At 40.3% G+C, this 23,561-nt stretch overlaps 3 protein-coding genes and 1 long non-coding RNA gene across 4 annotated transcripts in view; 2 read left to right on the plus strand and 2 right to left on the minus strand.

Moving 5' to 3' along the window:
* LOC138912520 (uncharacterized) overlaps positions 1–23,561 on the plus strand; it is a 38,498-nt gene that overhangs the window by 12,585 nt on the left and 2,352 nt on the right. The gene's annotated exons all lie outside the window — the stretch shown is intronic.
* On the plus strand, positions 11,465–11,956 carry LOC138914188 (uncharacterized). The gene is made up of 3 exons (XR_011420056.1): positions 11,465–11,667; positions 11,729–11,795; positions 11,861–11,956. It is a non-coding gene; the product is annotated as an uncharacterized lncRNA (long non-coding RNA).
* LOC138914172 (uncharacterized) lies at positions 11,616–12,681 on the minus strand. Its single transcript, XM_070219376.1, has 3 exons — positions 12,420–12,681; positions 11,851–11,917; positions 11,616–11,767 (listed from the first exon to the last, which is right to left on the minus strand). Exons 1-3 carry the CDS (start codon positions 12,626–12,628, stop codon positions 11,690–11,692), a joined length of 354 nt encoding a protein of 117 aa, XP_070075477.1. The 5' UTR covers positions 12,629–12,681; the 3' UTR covers positions 11,616–11,689.
* Positions 21,856–23,155, minus strand: LOC108057789 (cytochrome b5 domain-containing protein 1). The gene is made up of 3 exons (XM_017142223.3): positions 22,919–23,155; positions 22,498–22,863; positions 21,856–22,068 (listed from the first exon to the last, which is right to left on the minus strand). Exons 1-3 carry the CDS (start codon positions 23,063–23,065, stop codon positions 21,934–21,936), a joined length of 648 nt encoding a protein of 215 aa, XP_016997712.2. The 5' UTR covers positions 23,066–23,155; the 3' UTR covers positions 21,856–21,933.

Consider the following 23,561-nt stretch of genomic DNA (forward strand, 5'->3'; position numbering starts at 1 on the left):
ATTTTCTTGGTTTGAAATCGATGGTATCACGTAGATTACAAACTTTTTGAGATATATTTATAACATTGTCAGAAAGCTTAAACATTCTTCTAAACTTTAAAGTCCATTGCATTGTCTACATTGTATATTTAGGGTATTAACTCCACCACACTAAAAAAACCTACAATGCGGATACGTAATTTTTAGAAATTACTTTTTTTATAATTTCTACCACTGTGCGGTGGTTGAAAAGGGCTATACAGTGGTTGATTGAGTAAAATGATGAAACTCTCTTTGAAACTGCATGTGCAATATTTAAAAAAGATCATTAACGCCAAGTCGATGGGGGTCGATCCAATGTTTAACCATTTTTGGGAATTTTAATATTTGTAATCTTTTTTTGTAACTAATGTTTTTCTATAGTTTGGCATTCCTCAATTTTAAAATACAAAAGTGAAAGAAGTTAATTGGCAATTTATTCAGTGGTAAAATGAAGTTAAACGGAATTACGACAATAAATCGCATTACAAAATTTCTGTGTTTTGAATAAATTCCTAATACTAATTTTCATTACTTAACCTTTTAAGTCTGGCACCTATCGCAGCAGAATTGTGATGAAAAAACGAACACAACATTTTCTGAATTTGGCATAAATTTCTAATTCTAAATTTCCAAGCTAAAACTTGCAGCATTTTCCAACCCATTTCCTTGGGTCAATTTTACCCCACTATATCCAAAGCTGTTAATTTCTGCGCTCGATTTCCTATGCCCATTTCCATTTTCAATGGGCTTTCCGCTCAATTTGGCAACAGGACATGCTGGGGATACTGTAATTGCTATATTTACCCAAACTCGGCTCTAATGATGCCAACAAGCCATTGCCAAGTGCAATTATCCAAAGGGCCACAACATCTGTTGGCCAGGAGTGGGAAAAGGGGGAGAGGGTATCGAGGATCGAGGAGTCGAGGGGCCAGAGGAATAGGGATGTCGATTATGACCCATTCCCGACTTCCGTTGGCCGCATACCGAAGAAAACCCACGCAAAGACACACAGCCACAGGGGCCCACTCACAGATACTCACTCACACGCACACAGGCAGCATAAAAACCGGCAACAACGGCCTTGCCAAGGTTGACTGAGCATGTTGCCGAAAAAAAGAGCCATAAAACCAAGAAAAGTTGCTGCCGTTCATGTTGCTGCTTCTTTTTCTGGCCCAGAGGAGAGAGCTGAGCGGAGAAAGAGCGAAGAGTTGGCTCTCTCCTCGCTCTGTTAATGGCCAGAAAGCCGCTTAGAAGCTGAGCCAGCATGAGCAATGCGAAATGAGTTCATTCAGCTTTAGCCCCGGTTCCAGCTGAAAGTTTCCTCAGGGTGACCAGATCTTCAATGGATTGTAGGGCTTACTTAATACTAAGTACCTATATTTTAAAATTTTTAAATAAAGTCTGGGTTATGATGATGATCTATAAATTTAAATAATAATAATTTTTTCTTTAATAACATACATATCAGATACCAATTTAAAAACCAATATAATTTATTCGTTCTCTGAAATTCAGTTTTATTTAAAATTTTTCTTGGAAAAAGGGTAAAATTTTTCTATAATAACGGGTTTTCCAATGAAATAAAATTTGCGGTCTGCCAAATAACTGGCCTCTAAAGTAATTAGTATTGCCCTCCCCCGTTTCGGCCATTTTCGTACCGAAAATCCTGTGTTAATTCCATTTTACCGCCAAAAATCATTCGCATCTTGCCGGCACATGTCGGCCATGACAGATGCAGATGCTCTCGTTCGATTTCTGATTTCTCTGCCTGGCCAATAAGCTGTCCTCTGGCTGCCACATGTCCTTGCTGCCGGATCCTGTTGCCTGGCTTTGTTCTCGGGGCCGAGGAAATGATTCGCAGTTCGATGGCGAAAGGCAGCTGCATTTGGCTGGGATCGAACAATGCCCTCGCTTATTGACAGTTTCCCAAAGGTGTCGCACAAAAGAGGATCAGGATCGTAGCAAAAGGATCCTCCATGGCCGATGTTTGACAATATGTCAGTTGCTGTGTGCAGATTTCCGGACAAATGTGCCATGTAGCCAAAGGAATTTGTGCTCTTTTGTATCCAGTTTTTTACGTTTTGTGTAGAGAAAGATTTCTTTATGTGGACTTATCCAGATTTCATTTTGTGTATATCTTTTAAGATACATAATATCATTTTCTTATTTTTTATGGACGGGAAATTATTGCCACATAAAAATGAAACAATTCGGTTTTCCGTTTATAAATATAAAAAAACATTCATGTGATAATAATATTTTCCATTCTATAATTCTCTTTGGAAACCCAATATAATAATGTCGAATTTTAAGATTTACCCATACAACAAAGCTTTTTCCCACTCCCAGACATTCCCGGGTTAAGATCTCAGTTTTTATCTCCACTTAGTTACATCCGCTGCTTAGCCAGCCCACAAATCAAATTGAAATTTGCCTAATTAATAGTTCAAGATCAGAGAAAAGTCGGCGGTGATGTAATTTGTATACGAACTTAACTTTCGGCAGGGGATGAGGGCTCTTTTACGAGGAAGGAAGGCGTGCGCCTGACCATTAATCTTGCATAAACATTCGGCGTTTGTACAAGAAATCATAACAGGCAGATCAAATATTTGAGGCCCCTCGCTGATAAGTCGGTTTGCCTTATCAAGAGAAAAAGATTGGTAGTGAAACAGTCGGGTATGTTACTTACTGAAGACCCACAATCAGGCTGTCAGTCACTGAGATGCGGAGAGACCCACATCAGAGGTTCAAAAAGGGGAACACTCAATTCTACACAGATTCCCTAGCTAATGGTTCATTGATTTGCATTTTGGGTGGGGGCCATTGGGATTTCGGACCGCCATTGGGTGTGACCCAAAACCAACTTTATCTGTTCCCAGTTTCGAATGAAAACATTTTCGCTTCTTATCTAAATTCCCGAAAATTCAGTTGTTATTTTCCCTACTGCCTTTGCTACTCGTGCACATAACAAGGCCTTTTGTTTATAAGCAAACAGTTTTTTGTTTTACAAATCAACACCTCGGGTATCAATTACCCGGAGTGAGATGGCGATATTGTAAAGTAAGCGAGAGGGAACGAGAGAGATCAGCATGAATCACTGGACCCGAATGGACCACACTCTGTGTGTACGTTTCCCAGCCCAAGAGATCCGCTTAGACTCGCTTTATCTCCGGCAATTAAAGTGTGACCGACCCTCGACAGTCCCCGGCAAATGTAAATCTTCTGTGCTCTGCTATTTATTTATGATCTTTTATGATTTCCCAACAATAAACAGCCTGGCCAACCGCACACGCCGGGCCTTCCGTCTACGGCTGATCCTTCAGATCCCGGTGCAGTTTATCTTTCCTACAGCCGCATTAGTTGCGGATGGTTAGCAGTGCAAAAAAGTATATAAGGTGTACTCTCTCTCTGATGTACTCGAAAAGCAGTTCTGGGAAAGATCTCTTGATATGGTAGCGAGATTTATGGGCCAAGCAATTGTGTTTCTATTAGTCAAGGCTTCTTTGAAGATATACGTTTTGTTCAAGTAAAGTTCTGATCGGGTAATTTAACTAAGTTTATATATTGCTAAAAATATATTAAGTCTTTTATCTTAATGGTAAAATATAAAACCCATAACAAAAATTTAACATCTCAATAATACTGCTCTTTATATTCTGTACAAAAATTATACGATATATAAATTAAAATGTAAATAAATGTATGTTTTAGGTAGCTATAGCCATATTTTTAACCCAATTAAGGCATTTATTATGCACATTTTCCAGGTCATTTTCTACTTCTTTTTACTCATTAGCAGCCAAGTTATTTGTTGTATCTACTGATCCCTCATTAGGTTCTAAACTGGCTCTATCGGGTTACAAATGGTGCCTACAGACACCTGCCACACTCCCTCGCAACTTCATCAGAACTAGCGCCTGTTTACTTCGTTTACTCACAGAAATGTGTAAATATTTTGGTAACCCAAGGAACAAACGAATGTGGAAGGAACTGTCGTGTGTTTCTGGTGTCTGGACAACGAAATTATGCAACGGAAACAGGTGCCACCGCCGCGATCGATAAAAGTGACACTCATTAAATGCGAACACGCTTAGTTTTTCCCCGGGCAGCGCGGGAAATGTAAATGGAAAACTCTTGCAGTTGAAAATAGTGAGTGAGTGACTCAAAGGCAGGCCGTTCACTTGTCCAAAAATTCTTCTGACTAATCGAGCATGACTCAGAGATCGGTTTTCAAGCTACCACACCAGCCATTACAGAATGTTATACATTTATTACCCTGCTTCAGATTGGTGGAAAAACTCAGTGGAAACGCGGGCTGTTTAATCAAAGTTCAGACACGTCCACCTGCAAAGTGTGGGAAAATTCCAAAGACAACTGGAGGCGTCTGCTCTGGGTGCAATTTTTTTCCATAGCAAAGCGCATTTTCCTTCCTTGTGGAGCGAGGAAAAACAATTTTCACCTCAGAGTAATTTCGCTATTTCGTTTCGCTCATTTTGCAACACTTTCACCCGCTGATTTGGCACGTAAATGGGCTGATAAAAGTGGCAGAGATACGAAAAAGATACAAAGCTTAGTCTTTGTTTTTTTGGGGAAACTATTCAAAGACCCAAAGAAACATTAATGGGTTCTGCCTACAGTGCCGGTTGACAACTTGGACCGTGTTCGTTGACCTCATTTATGTATCTCTCTTTTTTGCCAGCCGAATTCACTTTCAGTTTGGCTCAGTTTTGATTAAGTTGTGTCATGCAACGTTGATTTAATTATCATCAGTGGAGGAGACAGTCGCAACTTGGGCCAACTTCCATTGTGCCGCAAACAAAAAACTAATGAGGAAATGCTGTGAGATTTGTTGTTTCTTTTGCCTGAAAACAGAGGAAAGCCATAGTAGAAAGTTGTTTTATCTGCGAGAAGCCAAGGGGTAATCAGTTTATTGTGAACAAGATAGTTCCCATTATAAGTAACAAGAAAATATTAAAGATCTCAAGACCTTGACAACTTACTTGCAAATATAATCTTTCTTTTGTTGGCCGAATAATCTTTTCATAACTTATCTAGCTGATAAATCAATCAGTCCTAATAGCCTTAGCTGTGGGTCATTTTCCCCGAGTTTCTGCACCCTGCACCCTTCATTTGAATGCCCTTTTGGACCACCTGCAGGTCAAAGGCCACACAGGATTTGCCCGAAATGTGTGCAAAACATGTTCGCATCCCAGGACTTTCCGTTTCCAAACATGCTGGGCAAAGATAAAGTCAAGTGCGGCCACGGAGACTAAATAATTCCGGCTAAAAAGCTGCTAATGGCCCAGAGATTGGGTGTGGAGAAAAATCCCGAGGTAGGGAGATATTTCCTCAGTTCATTCACCAGTTCGCGGGCCATGAATTCTGAGATTCAGGTAGATTTCGTGTATTTCGTATCTAGCATTTTGTGTCTTCTGTATTTCCGCTGTATACGATTATGACTTAGAGATGCGCCAACAATTTGTGAATGAATCTCTGGCTCGGTTCGCATGTATGCATTTTTCGCATATAAATTTCAACAATAAAATGTATACAAATAATCAGCTTGCGGTGACTGTGTGGGCTGGCATCGAAAAATTATTTAAATGCCGTACATTTCCAGCCGCTCGAAAAAAAGCGTGGGATCTCAGCCGAGCGGCCTTTTTATTTCGTTAATTGTTTGGGGCTAAGATACGGATTTCTGAGTCGCCGTAAAATGTCTCAAAGTGCTGCGAGTGCGTGCTGTCAGGCGGTTCAGCAATTTTATTGACAATTGTGCCTTGTCCTAGCCGCTCCACTCCAAAAAAAAGACGAAGAGTTCAAAATTATAAGCTTCTCGTGATCGGCATGCTAATGAGGAGGCCTATAAAACATAAAAACGCATAAAGCAGAGGCAAACAAAACGGATTCACAGGCCCCCTCGGAAAACCGAAGAAACCCAAGAAACCCCAACCCATCTCGATCCCCATGTCACGTTGTTTGCGTTCCGAATTTGCGGCTCTCGAGAAATATACCATTTCTACCTACATACATAAGTATATAAGAAACAAGAAGACAGCACACAAAGCTGCTTATTATTGTCAAAATATGTTCGGCTAGAGGAGCTCACGTTTTAATTTTTTTATAATGTCACTAATTTATTGTACGTGCTGCACTACAAAGCACACGGACACACGACCCATCCCCAGTTCGCAGTGCCCGGTTCTTGGCGACCCATTTAGGTGTTTTTAATAATAACATGACCAGATCAGCGGAGGATCGGGGGATCGCTGGGTATGATATCGTAACTGTTTGCATTTTAATGAGGTCGGGGGGCGGATCTCCTCAAAACCTTATGGATACTATATAGAAGACAGTAATGAAATGCACATGACCCAAGTCCATGCAGCCATCGCATGTTTGACTTGTGATATCTCCTTAATTGAAAACCTCTACCGTTATTGAAGGTGACACTTATTTGGTCTAGCCAAGTGGGAAATCTGACAGGGAAAAGGGTGGAAAATCCGTGGGATCATGTCGGGAAACTTGAAAGAAGCTTAAGTATTTACATTTAATATCACTTTATTAGTAAAGTTACGAAAAGAATAAAATCTTGGAATAATATTATATTAAAACCTTAAAGTTATAATAGAGATTTTCAATTATTATTTGGTAATTACAAAAGATTTATTATGGAACTTCCATTAAAATTTTCAAATAAATGGGTATTACAATTTTCCATTTTCCTGCCATAAATCAAACTAGAGGCCTGCATGAATGTATTTATTTCAAAACTTACAGTACTGTACAGCTGTACACTGTACTCACATTTAGTGTACTCATACAATATTGTAGAGAGTACCCACTCTACCGATAGTAACTGAGTACACTATTTTAGAGTTGCAACACTTTTTTAATACTATGTGTATGCTTCTCAGTCTGAACAATACTTTGAGTGTCGTCTCAATTACTATTGTACAGTACTGTACTCTGAGTAAAAAAAAAAGTGCAGTAGTGTGAAAGTTGTCGGAAGCTAAAACGGAAAATGGATTTGCCTAATAATGAGAATATCGAGTGCGATATTATTTCTTCGCAAAATGTAAGTTTTTGTAATGGTACATTGAGTATACGCACGTTGAAGATTGGTTTGTTTTAGAAGATAAATTAATACCGTTGGCTTACTTTTTTGTGTTTGTCCCGGCTTCAGTACATATGTATGTATTGGTAAATAAATTAGTCAAGGCAAAAGTGTCTACTCGCAAAAATATGTGTTTGTATGTATTATGTGTTAAAAATCTTTTTAAGAAAATTGTAATCTTAATGTATTGCTTTGCAATCAGACTTCAGCATCTCCTCCTCAGTACGACACCGCCACTACTAAGGCAAAGCTTCTAAGTGGCGAATTTCAATATTCGACTAAGCGTGGCAGAAGCAAAGTATGGGACACTTTTGCCAAAATTTTGGATGGTAATGGCCATGAAATTAATAGTTTCGTTGCCTGTAAAGTGTGCTCCAATATTTATAAATATGACAAAAGCACATCGAATATGGTGAAACATAAATGTTACATTATGGCCAATGCTCAAAAGCCCCTTAAACCAGATGTCGAAGTTGAATCTACAACAAAAAAAACTTGCACTCGAATCATAACCGAATGGACTGTGAAGAATGGCCGTTCTTTCAACATAATTGAAGACTCTGGTCTAAAAAAATTTTCTCAATTTTTGCTAAAAGTTGGCGCCACCTATGGCCAGAATGTCAATCTTGACACATTACTTCCACACCCGACCACCATTTCTCGTAATATTGGAAAGCTATACGATTTTCATTTCAATGAGATTAAAAATGAAATTTTGGAACACAAAATGTTTGGTTATGGTTTAACCTCGGATATTTGGACTGACGATTTTTATAAGATGTCCTATTTATGCCTCACTATTCACTACATCAAGAACGGAGTTCTTATAAACAGGTTGCTTGCAGTTAAATCAATGGATGGAGTTTCCTGTACTGGTAAGGAATTCGAAGTCAAGAAAATATTGGTTTATTATTATTAATAACTAACTTTTTGTAGGAGATCGCATTAGATCCAAAGTTGAAAACATTTTAAATGAGTTTGGATGTAACCTAGAGGACGATAGCCCAATAATTGTAACAGATAGGGGAGCCAATATGAAAGCCGCATTTCGAGGATTTAACAACATTAATTGTGTCTGCCATTTGATCCACAATGTAATCGAAAAGGTTGTGAACGAGGTCCCCGAGCTGCTTAACATTGTTAATCAATGCAGCAAAATAGTCAAATATTTTAAGAAATCGGGCCAAAATTCCAACCTAAAATCTTCCCTTAAAAGCTTTTGTCCAACGCGTTGGAATACGGTATTCTATCTTTTCAAGTCAATTGAATCTAGTTGGCTTGAAATAACCAACATATTAATTGAAAAGAATGAAACGTCTAGGATTGCAGATTTAAATTTAAGTGATTTAACGGCACTTACAAATCTTCTTGCTCCATTTGAAACATGTTCAAAAAAATTGGAGGGTAATACCTATCCCACCTTGAACCTTTCTATACCCTACATTAAGAATTTACAAAAGTTATCCAATACTAATGTAAATGATGTAGAAGTGGTGAAGAAGTGCAAAATTGCGATACAAAATTGTATGCAATTTGTGGTTGAACCAAATTTAACAAAGTTTCATAACATTGCATTATTTTTATTTCCGCCAACTAATAAATTATCGCAGTTCAATGAATCAGAAAAACAACAAACCATTAATGACTGTAAAGAAATTATGACAAATTTGTATTGCAATAGCCCATCAGAAGACGAAGACTCCATAACTCAATCTAATCCACAAATCGATCCTGTTTTTGAAGACTACACTCAACCAATCCAAAGCAATAGCCTTTATAATACAATTAATGATGAAATCGAAACATATAAACACGTTAAAATCTCGTACAGTGACGACTTTAATGTCCTGCAATGGTGGTTTAATAATAAGAAACAATTTCCATTATTATACAAACTAGGCCTACAAATCTTAGCGGTCCCAGCAAGTAGCGCTCCGTCGGAGAGGGCGTTTTCAATTGCAAAAAATCTAATTTCCGCAAAGCGTTCCAAAATTGCTTCGACTGAAGACATGGTCAACAAAATAATGTTTTTAAACTCCAACATCGACAGCATTAATGAAAATGTCTTAAATAGCGATTAATGTATTAATAAATCCGTCAATATTTTATGACTAACGACACTTTGTCTCTTTCATTAGGTTTTAAGTTATTCTGCTAGTGGATAGATTACAATATTACAAAGAAATAAGCAAGCTTTAAAATTTTATAAATTCAGTAGGCCTTGTAATTTTGGGAAAACTTCATTCACTGTACAATGAGTTATTGTACACCAAAAACACTGTATTCACAATATACTGTACTGTGTCTGGAAAAGTGAGTACAGTATTTGGCAATACAGTCACAAGTACTGCATTCACTCATATTTAAAGTAATGAATACAGAAAAACTTATACAAGTTTTAAGAATGAGTGATTCATTTGTCAGTTTGAATGCATTCATGCAGACCTCTAAATCAAACAATTAAGCATCGAAATTAAATATACTTTTCAAGCAGGTTCGTCACCCCTTTTCTTTGAGCACTTGAAGAATGCAAAGTAGTGTAATTTATGGGATCCATTCGACAACAAACAGAGCAACTGATTAGAGGCTATCAATCCAGCCAAAGTCGGATATTTTGAGTCCCACACACAGAAGTCGAATCCACAGGGTCTAGTCAAATATTTGAGGGCACCCAATCAGTCCCATTCCGATCCAGATCCAAAGACGATGAACCGCAGCGGAGCAGAGGCCATAAAACCCTCGAGGCGTACAAAAATATTTGATTTGTGATTAGGTCGCTGCAATAAAAGGCAAACGACACATAGAGGAATGTTTGACTGGAGTGCACTCACTTGCACTTTCCAAAGATTAACCAACGAGGGATTTGGGCTGGGGTTCACTAACTCCCATTTCCATCTATCAGCGGCCGCTGCTAAATGCAACATGAGACCGCCTGTCAATGATGATGATTATGATGCCATTGCCCATTAGAGATCGTCGTCTGCCTGCCACACGCTCAACTTGAGCTGCGATCGCCTGCATCTTCATCTGCATTTGTATCTGCATCCCAACTGCGTCTCCGATTCCAATGCCCGCCTGCCATTGCGGTTTCCCAGCTTCAAATGAAATCGAATCAAAGCTGCAGCTTTGAAATCGTCATATGAAATGCATTCGAGCGCGGTAATTTGCAATTTTATGCGTTTTACACGCGTTGTCTGGCTGACTGTATCTGCCAGATACATTTTCACGCAGTGGAGCTACATAGATATCGATGGAGAGCCCAGAGTTTGCGGTCGTTTGGTTTCAAATAACTTGTGGACAATACCTTCTGGCCTGACACTTTTATTATGTAATGTGGAGTCAAAGAACACATGTTCAATAACAGGGGGATACTTCTTTAAAAGTGCACTAAAAATGCGAGAATATGGCCACGTTAATGGAAATGCAAAAAAGATTTCCAAAGTGTAAGCCTACATTTTTAAGAACTTTGTATTCTAAGTTCCAATATATTACAGAAATAATCCGAAACAAAGTTTCCTGACATATAAATACTATTATTAACCCTTCTTTTAAGACCTCTTGAGATTAAGATTAGAAAAAACCCTAGATTTCAGATAAGTTTCTAATCGTACTGAGCTCAGACAGTACTTGGTTTGGCCATAAAGATTTTCTCGTCAACCGGAAACCGTCAACAATCCTTGCAGGATACCGGCGACTAAACTGGCTTATCACCTTGCTGCCATCATTGGAGTGCAGGGAAATTACTTTCAATTATTCGACTGGCTATCGAAAGGACCCGCTTACTGCGGCTCAGGCAGATGTTTTCGATCAGGCAGCAGGAAAACCTGTATAGAATGCAGCTCCATCAGGAATCGACCTGATCTTCGTTGGGCTAACGAACTGAGCGCGCCAAATCGAGGACGACGCCTGTAACAACACGAAAAAGGACACCCGGGCGAGACTCATAAATATATGGATGGTAACTGCCAAGACGATCCCTTTTGAGGGCGACAGATGTTTTCGCTTGGCATTCCGAAGCAGGTCAATGCCTGCCGACCTTAAGGATTCGATGCGTTGGTCCTGGCAGTCCTCGCAGCTTCTTAGCAATAGGAAAGGTATGTATATGTATCTTAAAGATATTATGAATCCGAGCGGCAGCTGGCACACTTGAGCGCGTCGGCCTGTTTATAAATCGATCGACTGCTCCTGGGTGAAGGAGACCCCCCCTCCCGAAAGTATCTCGGATTACACACCGCGCACTTATAGATACATAGCGATGCGTAAGCCTCCATAGATACAGATACACAGTAGGCAGTCGCCTTTCATCTACCCTAAAATGTTTATAAATTATTTTCCCTTGATGGGCTTGCTAAAAGATTTTTATTATGAAAAGCAAATCAACTCGGAACGCCTGGAAATTCGAGAGGTTTTCCTGGGGGTAACGGAAACTTCGCAGGAATTCTCTCCCCTTTCACGAAATTCTTTTTCGTCTTGTCTTGGCATTTTGTTTGATTAATTAGCTGAATTGTGATGGGCATTCCACAAAAGAGCAGGTAAGAATGATCAGTTTTCCATTTATGGGGTTGATTTGTATTTCCCCTTGTATTTCTCAAGATATTTCACGCGCAACACTTCATTTATAATTTTCCTGATCTACATTTACAATTATAATGGAAATTCGGTAATGGCTTATCTAAGGATCATCTGAGTTGTATTCATATGTATATTTATCTTACCTCCTCGTAGGTATTTTCTCTGGAACTGGACTGGGTGCTGCTGGCAATCGAACGCCGAAACATTTCGCTGGGAATGCAAGACAATAAAAGATTAATACATTTGGTGAATTTTTAATTTCGTATAACAAATGATATGTAAATTGTCTAACATCCTTTAAGTTTTTGGTTACCGAATAATAGTGATGTAGATACTAGTAATAAAATTTATAATGGGAAGTTAGAGATTTTTCTTCTTCATTCAAATTCCAAATAATAAAAAAGTATTGTTTGACATGCTCTATAAACATAGTTTGTAAGAAAACTCCCCTTTCTCAGTTTAAACTTAAACACACGGATTAATCCATCCGTTCTGCCATAATTTACATTGACAAATTCCATTTATTAGCAGACACGCAATTAGCCAAACTCTATAGATGGTACCTAACACACGGTGAATCGGCAGACCCCACGCCTTAGCATAATTTATTAACACGACAATATCGAATCGGAGGGAACTTTTCGGCTCTGGGCCCGATAATCTAGTTCCAGTATCAAAAACCGAAAAACCAAGAGCTGTAAAAGTGTCATACCTTAATCGCTGGCAGGTGGTGGGCGTGTTGACAGTGAGATTGGTCCTTGAGTCGCTCAGATGGGCGATGGAGTTGCTTAAGGTGGTGTTACTGTTGCTGGATTTGCCATTCGTGAGCTTGGTCGTGTGACCAGAGACAGGCTTCACTGTGCTCGGCGGGGCGGGCATCTTGAGACGACTTCGATCTGGCCAAATATGGGTACCGCTCATTAACCAACCAAAGCCTCAACAAAGCCGATTGTTAGTGTTATTTAAACTCGTCATTTATTTTCTTTTTGTTTGTTTGACTTAGACTTCTGCCCACACGGATCCCAGAGATCTCGGGGCACACGAACGACTTGCCCAATTTGGAGTCGCGCAATATCGAATCTCGTCGTATCTTATTTATGTGCATTAACTAAATGTTGCTAATTTTTGGTTTATTCATCTAGCGCTGCTGCTGCGCCTTTTTTGGCCAAGGAATGCCTGTCCATCGATCCAACATAAATCAGCCAAACAATTCGATTCCCCGAGCACACGACCCGAACTCTAATTAACTCGTTGGCGAAGTTGTCGCCGTTGACGTCCGAAAAAAATCGAAAAAAAGAGCAGAGTGTCTGCCACAATTGGGAATACCTTTTAAGGTGTCACACCGCGATCATTTTCAATTATGACGCAACACACGCGAAAATCTCAAGATCACCATGATATTTAGCTGCCGACAGGTGGCTTCGACTTCCACTTCGACTTCGACTGACTTCTTGCTGCGCCGATTACTGAAACAAAACTGATTTATGCCTGTCACAAGGCGAACGGTGCAGCCAATTGCAGCCAGAGTTGCTGCCAAGTCGGTTCCAGTTCCAGCTCCCCTCCTGGTCCTCTGGACCTGCCCCCCAGTTCCTCCGCCGCCTCCTCCGCGCCGAGGCTACCTTGCCATAGGGGACGACAATTAGTTCTACATGTCGTCACACGTCGTAAGCTGCAGGAAGCCACAAAAACACAGGGAAAAAAGGATTAAGAAATTCAGTTTTCATAATGACTCATTTATATTTTTAAGCTGCTTTAATTAAGAGGGATTTTACAAAAAAAGGAACTTTAATAAATATTTTAAAAATATGTTTTGATGATTTAATATTCTAATAGGTAATATTCCTTAAAAGAAAAATAAATCTACTTAGTAATTATACATTTCTAATAGACCTTCAATTAGTTAGAAATATTTAACATGCATAGTGATACAGAAAATAAAGGTGCTAAATAATTGTAAAATCTAATATAAGATACCTTTAAAATAATGGTATTTTTCCCAGTGCAAAAGAAATAGTGGAAACAACAACTTTCGGCTTGGGGACTCAGTCAGTGCTTTGTATGCACTTTCATCTTCATCTTCTTTGCACTCCCTCCCCAAAGCCCCCCAACTGATCCCCCCGGATACTTTGCGGTTGTGTAATGCCACGACAAAAAGCGATCAGATGTCCTTCTACGGATGTGCACTTTGCTTCGGCCCCTCTCTCTATTTGGCCATCTCTTTCTGGCATGGCGTCTTAATGATCTGCAGTGAGCTACACTCCAGAAAAAATAGATGGAAATCTTCAAGGAAGTGCTGGGATTTGGGGAACAACTGGGGCTTCTGAACTTGTATCAAATATCTTAACCTAAACTTTAAAAAATACACTTTTTTTGAGACCAATATTAATTAATATATTAATATTATAAAGAAGCAAACCATTAATGAATCCACCTGAGCATCACTGCATCGCGTTTCCCTTCGAAGGGGAAGTGAATGAAGAATTCCCAACCAGTTCAGCTCGAGCCTTGTCCACATCTCATCCTTGTCATAACATGCCCGTATCGAACTCAGTGGCTGCCCGATGATAAACCACATTAATGCCCCTTAAGTATGCCCATGTATGCTACCTCCCAATACGTGATGAGTGAAACTACCTTATACCTTATACCTTATATCCTCTATTCCCCCCTCACCGCCCTTTCGGAGTGCAAAACAACTGGCAGCTGGCCATGTAATTGCAGAGTGGCCCGCACTGCCATTTACCATTCATAGCTGCCTTTTTGCAGCTAAATGATCGCCAGCCACCAGCTCCATCCACAAAACCCCAGCCAGACTGCGACAAAAAGTGGCACTGCAACTGGTTGCAGACTCGATTTTAGTTTGTTGCAGCGGCATTACTTGGGTTTCTGTGCCAGACGACGAGTCCTAAAGGTCACAATTAATAGAGGGCATCTTCTACCTGTCCGCTCGGCGACACTTCCGTTTCCACTTTGCGGTTGTCCAGCCTCAGAATCGGAGGATCGAAACCCGAGATCGGAATTGGGATCCCCGGTTCCCATCCCAGACAGGATGAGTTGCCCAACGGAAGTCGAAAGCAGTTTGTACATTTTTTGCAGCACTTTTTGGGTTATGATTAACAGCTAGCCAGATTTAAAAAATCTTAAACTGATACTCGTGTGCCATTCGTTTCGGGTTTGCAGATCCGAGATTAAGCCTGCTCACTGGCCCGGCAACAATCGCTGGAACTTTCGGCACTGGAAACCTGACCACTTGTCGGCGTCGAAGCATTCTCAACTGGGACGGGGTGCGGCCTATGTTGTCGATAGCGACGATTGCCAAATATAGTTGGGCTTAGATTTCAGGTTATTGGCGGGCCATAATTGCTTTGATAGTTCATGTGCGGCTAGAACATTAAAATTGATTTGCTTCGACGTTACTTTTGGGCAGAGAAGATGATTAGCATTACCGAATTGTCTAAATGACATAAATAAATTGAAGAGAAAAATTGTTAGATAAACTAGAGAAGTTCAAAAGCGATAGCTAGTAAAAGAGATATGAAAATTATATATATCAGTTAAATCAGTTAAATATCAGTTTTCAATCGTATAAATATTTTTATACTTTTCTTCAATTTAAAACCGAATATTTAAAGTTTTTTTTACATAATTAATATAATATTATACCCTTTAGTTCTATACATTCTTCCTTATCTTATAAACAGTAGCGCTGACTTCGAACCTTTTTACTAAACAAATCAAATTAGTGGCTCGTTTCGTTGGCCCCTTTGATCTTTTGCTGTCGAAACGCCTGGCAGCATTTAGAAGAGGAAGATTAGTTCTAAGTACTCGTATCTCCAATCCAAACTAGCCAAGTGCGTCCGCCAGATAGAGATATGGAAATCAGCTCCCGACTTGGACACGTGTGTCCAATCCAAGCTGGAAGTTCAACCGAGTTCACTGCAAGTCCATCAATCGATGGGCCCTCCTTGCATAGTTGCAGTAACTAGTAACTAGTGGATGGACTAAGGCCCAGCCAAGCCCTATTCCTCGACTAGTTAAATGCAACTTTAGTTTTTTGCGGGCAGCGGCACCGTCTGCGCACGAACGACGACGCATTTTTGTGCTTGTCATGCCGGTAATGACTGCAGCCAAAGCAAAGGCAACAGCAACAAATACTATATGGTATAGTATAGTATAGTAGTGTATGCCAGAACAAACAGCGATATATGCTACCGCTTTGGAGTTGTGGAGCTGCGAGCCCGCCCCAACTGATCCATGAAAGTCAACCGAGCGCGTCCGCATCCATCCAGTGCCACAGCCACCTCCCCAACTTTTTGTGCAGTGAAAGAAATAAAGTCATCTAAAAATAATTAAACTTTTGAAAATACTTTTTATGATGATTTGGAAATTATTTAGTAAATTTAAAATGACTCATTGCAAAAAAATCGTTTTATATTAATTCAATAATATAAGATTAATATTTGTGATGCTTTTTTGAAATTTTCCATTGAGGTGTTTCTTTTTTTAGTACTTTCCTATAACCTTCTACATTTTAAATTAAATTCGTAATTTTTATTTATAATTTTTTGATATACCTAATAAACTAAATCTTGTTTATCCCATTAAAATATTCAAATAATTAGTAAACCTTTTATTATAAGATAAAAAACCAAAGCTATCTTTTAAAAGTTCTTAAAAAATAAATTTCTCTCAGTGCACATCCACGAGTTCTACTTGGCCGACCAGTGCGACGTCAGCAGCGAAGTATTCCTTTGTTGTTGTTATGCTTTTCAAATTCCTTTGTGGCATTAAATGTAATGAAAAGAGCTCTGGAAAATGCCCAAGAGAAGTAGAAGGAGAAAGAAGCGGCAGACTCGTCGCCATAATTATAATGGCTGGTCGACATGAAAGCAAGAGTGTGGTGCAAGTAAGTGCGGGCGACGGGTCTGGAGATCTATAATATGGTATGGTATGGTGGTTGGATTATTCCCTGGCCAGTGGTTGCCAGCTCCTCCATCAGATTCGCCAAATGCCTCAGAGGGTTGAGCTTCCAGCAATCTACTGGGGAGCCTATGGGCTTAACCCCACATTAATCCGTTGGCAAGCGATAAAGTGTGCCCTCATAATTGCTAATTAACAGGCAATTTCATTTTATTATGACTGTGAAACAGCTTATAATTGCCACTTTAATGGTTTTTCATTTATTAAGTGATTTATGTTTTTATGGAAATTTCTTTTAAATTTCTTTAAAACTTTATGGCATGTGGGTGACAAGTTCTTAATATTTATGGGATATATTTTTACTCTTTCCCCTTAGCAAATTTTCTCTGCCAATTTCCCACCATTTGCATTTGTAATTGAGGTGTCAAGGGGATTCGCTGCGCCCTTGATTGATTTGCAAAAGGTCTCCCCCAAATCAGCTTAGAAATTATAACCAGCTCATGGTACTTAATAAGACTCTGGGAATCCGAGAGACACCTTACAACCAGTTAGTTACATAAGTCATTTCCCACGCTGCTCCCAGAATATCACTCATTCTAGCCGCCCTTCTTTTGGATCCCTCGCGGATCTTTGTTTAATTGTATAAATCGGCTACTGGTATTTTCATGTGTAAACAAATGTTTTACCTAAGCCTCTGTCCTCCGAAGTTTTTGACCAGAAAAGACAAATCATCTTGGCCAGAGGCCTCTGGGGCTAACCAAATGAGCTGTGGTTGCCATTGTATTCTCGAATCTCGGCTTCTGTTTCTGCCCCTGTTTCTGCTGTTTCATCGTAATTATCAACTTGAAAAAGCGCTCATTACTCCTCGGAGGAAGAAACCGAAAAGAGAAGGTTGCCAACCAATCATTGTTAGAAAGTGAAGCTACCTGCTGTAGTTGCTCCTCTCTATAAACGAGTTACAGGCCGAAAAAAAGTGAATAGACCTGATTGAAGACTTCTTGTTGTCTCACCAGTGTGTGGTTTCCATTTTCAGCTGAAAACTTTGAGTATGGTCAGTGTGTGTGACATAAAAAAAGTATCTCTTGAAACAATATTTAAAGCAAACATCACGAACCCTTATAATCCCTGCCACCACCCCAGTTCTCACAGTTGCAACCCTTCTCGGGAACTCGTAAATTTTAACAAGATCAGTTAGGCACTTGTCTCGCATAAATCAAAACGAATTTAATGGGCGAGTACACAACCCTAAGCCGAAGTAAACATTTCAATTTGGCAAGCCCCTTATCCTAACCACCCTAACCACCAAAAGAATATAGATCACAGTTTGATAATCCTCCTTTCCACTCTAAAAAAAATAGAAAAATCAATTGAAGCCCGCAGAGCGATAAATCAATCGAATTTAAAGCCAGGGAAATTGATTTCAAAGTCAGAGTGGCTCCCACGCTCCTTCTTTTTAGATATTTTAATCATCCGCAGGAAGCACAAGGCCAGCTAACGGTCGTTCGGGGAAATCCCCTGGGACAGGAAGTGCTTGGTCAACTAAAAAAACACCCAAGTGGAATTGACAAGAAGGCGGGAAAGGATGCAGATGTGGGTAGTTGAACGTCACGTGCGCTTTTAATTGATTTTTGGCCGGGCCATTTGCTTGGGAACCATTCGAATCCGTTTCCCAGAAGCGACCTCGCCCGCTAATTAACCAGGGAGCGACAACAAATATTGTGTTAATAACCATAAATTGAGGCCCAACCAAAACTTAACCCCTTGCCAGCGATTCGATTTGCATACATACCACTCAGAGCTCTGTGAAAACCGCCCCATTGTCTCCCGATCTTTTCGACATACCTGATGGGCAACCGAGCGGAACTCGGGGAATATACCCCCAATGTAAATACGAAATTTATTTATTTTCGTTTAGTTGCACGCGTTAATTTATGCCAGTCAGAACGGTCTTCGTCTTCTCTGCCAACCACATCCGAAAATTATACAATAAAATGTAAAATAAACTCGGCGTTCTTATTGGCAATGGATATTTATACGAGCAGCTGGACGGCCATCGAAACCACAAGAAAGTGCAGCACCCCCCGCTGACCCACTGGCCACGCGGAGTCCCCAACGAACCTTGTCAATCTGCCAGGGGAGCAGCAGACATTCACATCCACATCGGAGGAGTGACTGACTGACTGGCAGGCAGGCAGGCACTCCAGTCCAAAACGGAAGCAGTTAGGCTTTGAATAATTTATGAAAAATCACCAGGGCCCGTGAGGTGCAAAAGTGGCATATCAATTTGGCGGGAGAGACTCAGAAATTGAAGAAAGGAAATAACATTAATTTGACACTTTTTCATTCCGTTTTAAAGAAGAAGAATATTTTTTTCGTTCTAAAGAATATTTTTATTGGAGTATTTATATATTTTTAAAACTATGAGAATGATAAGAATAGATTAAAATACATTTTATATAATTAAACACATTTTTGTTAAATTCCTGAGACCCATTTTTGTAGAGTTCAAGTCGCGGTCTCTAACTTATTCATTCAAGAAGCCACCTTATCAATCACATTACAATTAATATGCCCATGACAGTTGGTCAGGTACAGTGAGCCCCCCAATATGGAGTTGGGGGACTTTGTGGTGTGGCCACTTCCTAATTTGGTTCCGCTATTTGTTGTCGCATACTCTTTTTTCCTTCGTAAATTTATTATTTAATTTGCCACGGCTGTTGGGTGTGGAATGCCAAGTGCCAAATGCAGCGGTCAACGCTTTGTATGCCAAATGCAAATCATTTGGAGGGTATTTTCCCCATCACAATAGCTGGAGGAGTCTCAGGCCACGTAGAAGTTAAGAACTGGAAACAGTAAAAGTAAATGAAATTGAGCCATAACGGATGTTGGATCTACGCTGCCCAATTTTGGAGCCGTCGAAAGGTTTTTTTGGGGGCGGAGGTTCGGACTTCCTTTTGGACTTGTGACCTTCATGCCAAAATATTTCGATTGTCCCGCTTGCCTGGCTTTCTATTTCTAAGCTCATCTGCATAAGTCTGCTCAATTAACAAGCCGAACAGGAACCGCACACAGTTTATGTCGAGCTAAGCACTAAATTAGCTCGCTTAGCCTGGGAATATATGGCTGGAGGAAAGAATGCTCGCATACCAGAGCCCCGACTTCCGCCTGTCTTTGGGGAGATGGGAAAGAATGCGACCGGCATGGAATTCAGATTTACCCAGTCTGCTGAATGCTGAATGGGTGAGAATGGGATGCCGAAGACCCCAGCGAAGTGGGTTACATGCTCTTCTACTACTGTGGGTGATGTCGATGATCCAAGTTGGATCCGCTGTATTTGAGGGAATGTCGCGTGAACAGGGAAATTAGTGTAATGGTTCTGGCAACATGTCACCGGTTCTATTAGATTAAATTCTTAGACATTGTATTTAAAGTAGGTTATACCAAGAAACGTTTTTAACTTTAAAGAATGAATGGTTGTTGAAAATATATCCAAGAATGAAAGTACATAAATTATCCTTTTTTTAGTGAATTTATTTATACTATTTTAAAATTGTAATTAAAATATAATAATAAATATTTTGCTCGAAAAGATAAAAGTCTAAACAAAAAACAAATCATTTCCCGTTACATAAGTTACAGCAACTAATGTACAATCTCATTAGCTTTTGGGAGGTTATGCATTCCAGCTCTATGCAAATTGCCAATTCCAGCTTCTCCCCCGTTAATTAACAACCCAGTGCACACTCATGATGGGCTGGCCTATCACCTACCGGAGTCCAGCAAATATGGCTTGATACACGAATGCATTTTGTTTACCTATACCAGGCAATGAACTCTGTGGCGCTTCGAACAAAAGACTTAGGCAACGAACTCGGTCGAGTTGTGGGGGGGAGGAATGCCAAAACAGGTTTGGCCAAACGATAAACGCAATTCCATAGACTCGGGCAGTGCAATGGATTTGAAGACTTCTACGCAGTGGTATCCCATCGCCTTCTCCTCCCCCGCTTAACCACCATTAACGAAAAGATCCCAGACCGCGGCAGGTTCCCAATGTTCGATATTGCTCCTTTTTCCCAGGCCCTGACAGGCGCAAACGTGTTCGCAGACTCGGGTGAGTCATCCAATCATGGTGGCGGTACCAGGCACTGAGATTTCAGAACAGGTAGGAGAATTTCACAAGATTCTGCATGTCTTGGCTCAGACGTTGTTCTTAGGTATCAGTTCGATTTGGCGGATTTAATTTGGGTCTGTCTCGGTCGCCTTTCCTTGGACAGTTAAAAGGGTTCTTAGATTGTCTGAATATTTATGGATTAGGATAAGTATTATTAAAGTATTAACATTCATTCATTAATTTTTGGTAGAACAGCAAAGACCATTTAATTTATAGTTCTAGTTTTAATGTCTATGACTTGTTTAGTCTAACTTCCTCTTAGTCACTTGTTATTTGCGACCCCCGGAGGTTAATTACACCGTTTTTTTGTTTATTTTATTCAAATCGCGATAAAAAAAGACACACATTGGCGACCTTCTGCTGCCAAACCCCTTGGCTTGTCAAAAATCCCACATACTCAGCGACTAAAATATTTCACAACATTGTTCAAGTGCCAGATTCTTAGCCTCTTTTGTCGCAATGTAAATTAAAAACACAGCCGCAGACCATGTATGGTCCGGCCTGGCCCCAAGCCGAGCCAGCACCAAACAGGTTTGCAATTAAACAACTAAAAAAATTATTAAGCAAAATGAGTCTGAAATTAATTATTTATGCGCTCAAGATAACACAACGCCAGGCAGCCAGCGAAGCCCCCAGAGCTTAGTGGAGATCCAAGAAAGGTGGGCGCACTTTCAAGAACCCAGAACCAAACACCATAACTTCCACCGCGAAAGGCTCGCTGAAAAACACCCAAAAGTTCACAGTTCAGTGATCACTCCCCCCGGCAAGTAACGCGTGCCAACTGGGCAGCTGCAGGCTCGCTGTACCACTCAAAAAACTAAAAAACAGACACCCCGATCGTCATACACGAGTTCACAGCTCCACCGGCCCGCATAAATTAGAGCCGCGATCAGGAGCAATAAGGCGCATATTATATAGTGGGTATGGTACATAAGTGGATAGGTAGATAGTGCGACCCCGAACAAGTCGGCTGCACTTTTCTGACTTATTACCGCCCGCTGTCGACCATGACATTTGTTGAAATTTGCCCAAAATGCCTGTAAACTACCAACTCCAGTCTAGCTTGAAATGAGCTTAACTTGCAGCCGAAACAGCACAAGAAATTTCCAATAACAATTAATCACAAGCGGAATAATCAAGCAATTGTTATGTCATCCGTGTAGTACAGCCAAATGGAGGGCGGCGGCAGCTCCACGGTGCTGTCCTCCTCGTCCCTCAGTCCATTCTCGTCCAGGGTGCCATTCAGGTCCAGGACACTGCAGCCTTTGCCCTAAGTTAGGGGAGATATAATATACATTTTAAAGGCTAAACAATCAAATGACTAAAGTTTACGTTTTTCTCAGATGTCTTCAAAATTTATTACAATGCATTACACTTGTTATTTAAATATTTTTGCTTAAAATATTTTTGTATATTTTAGGATTTATAACCAATTTTTTTTTTCTTCTATCATTTTTAGACATTATATAAAAATTAAAAAATAAATAAAATCGTTTAGTAGTAGTAAAATGATTAATAATTACAATAATAATAAGTAATGTTTCATTAACTTTCTAATTTCAAAATCTAGCATTTTAATGGCACCATTTAATGTTGAAGTATAGAGCAATAAATATGATAATGTGGGGAAAACCCATATTAAATTTAGAGCAGGGCCGAAAAACGTATAATTTTATGGATATTAATAAGGAAAACTTACCCCCTTCGAGAACTTCCTCCACTCGTAACTACCGGCGTGGTGATTGTATCGCTGTTTGTACTTCTGCTGGATGTCGTAGATGCTGTCCTCGTCGCAAACGGTCATGAATTGCGTCTGGGCAGTCAGGGTGTTAACAATCCGAATGACCCGAGCTCGTTTTGTCACCCTGCCGATGTGGTAGAAGGGGTCCTGGCTCCACATGACACCCGGCGTCTTGGAGAACTCCGAGATGGCCACCTCCAAGATGGGAGGAAACAGGACACGTGGTCGCCCAGTGCTGGGCGAGATCTCCGTGCGAGGCTCTCCGTTCTTGTGGAAGAAATGGGTGAGGTCCTTGCCGGCATGGGCTACCAGATAGTCCAGGGTCTTAAAAATTTATTAAATAAGAAAGATACTTTGGGAATATCATAACAACACCCACGCGATTCCAGTGGTCCAGGCGATCCTTCAACATGGGCGTCAGATCAAAGATATTCGTGTGTATGATCACCCAGCAGTCGTCCTTCTTGTTGTGCGAGACCACCTCATCCTTCAGATAGTATCGCATCTTATTAATCGTCCGCTCCATTTCACAGATTTAACTAGGAACATAGAACGAACGTAGTGTAATTTGATTTTCTCGACAAAACTGTCGCCTCTTGACTCGGCCCATTAATTTTGACTTTTCCAGCGGTGCCGACTGCTCATCATCATCATTTTCATAGTTTCCAGAGGTCCCAGAGACCAGAGGGTCTTATCGCCAGACTTGCATCTCCGGTTGGCAGCCCAATTAATTCCAGCTGCCAGTTCCCATTCCTGGCCGGCTTTTCGGGATGCCATTGCATAATTAGCCGCCAATTGTCAAGTCGTCGGCGACGCTCTAAGCCCATCAATCGTTTGCCATAAATAGAAAAAATTAGATTAATGACTGATGGCATTTTTGGTCTAACCTCCGAGGTTACACACACCACTCGAATGGCATTCCAATTGATGGGAACTCTCTGTCAGCGGTTCTTGAGCGAGAGAGATCACTGCACTTTGAAATATTTGCCTCCAGTTATTCCGAGATCATTCAGCTTTTTTCA

This window comes from Drosophila takahashii, chromosome 2L (assembly GCF_030179915.1).
Source record: "Drosophila takahashii strain IR98-3 E-12201 chromosome 2L, DtakHiC1v2, whole genome shotgun sequence".
Classification (NCBI taxonomy): Eukaryota; Metazoa; Arthropoda; class Insecta; order Diptera; family Drosophilidae; genus Drosophila; species Drosophila takahashii.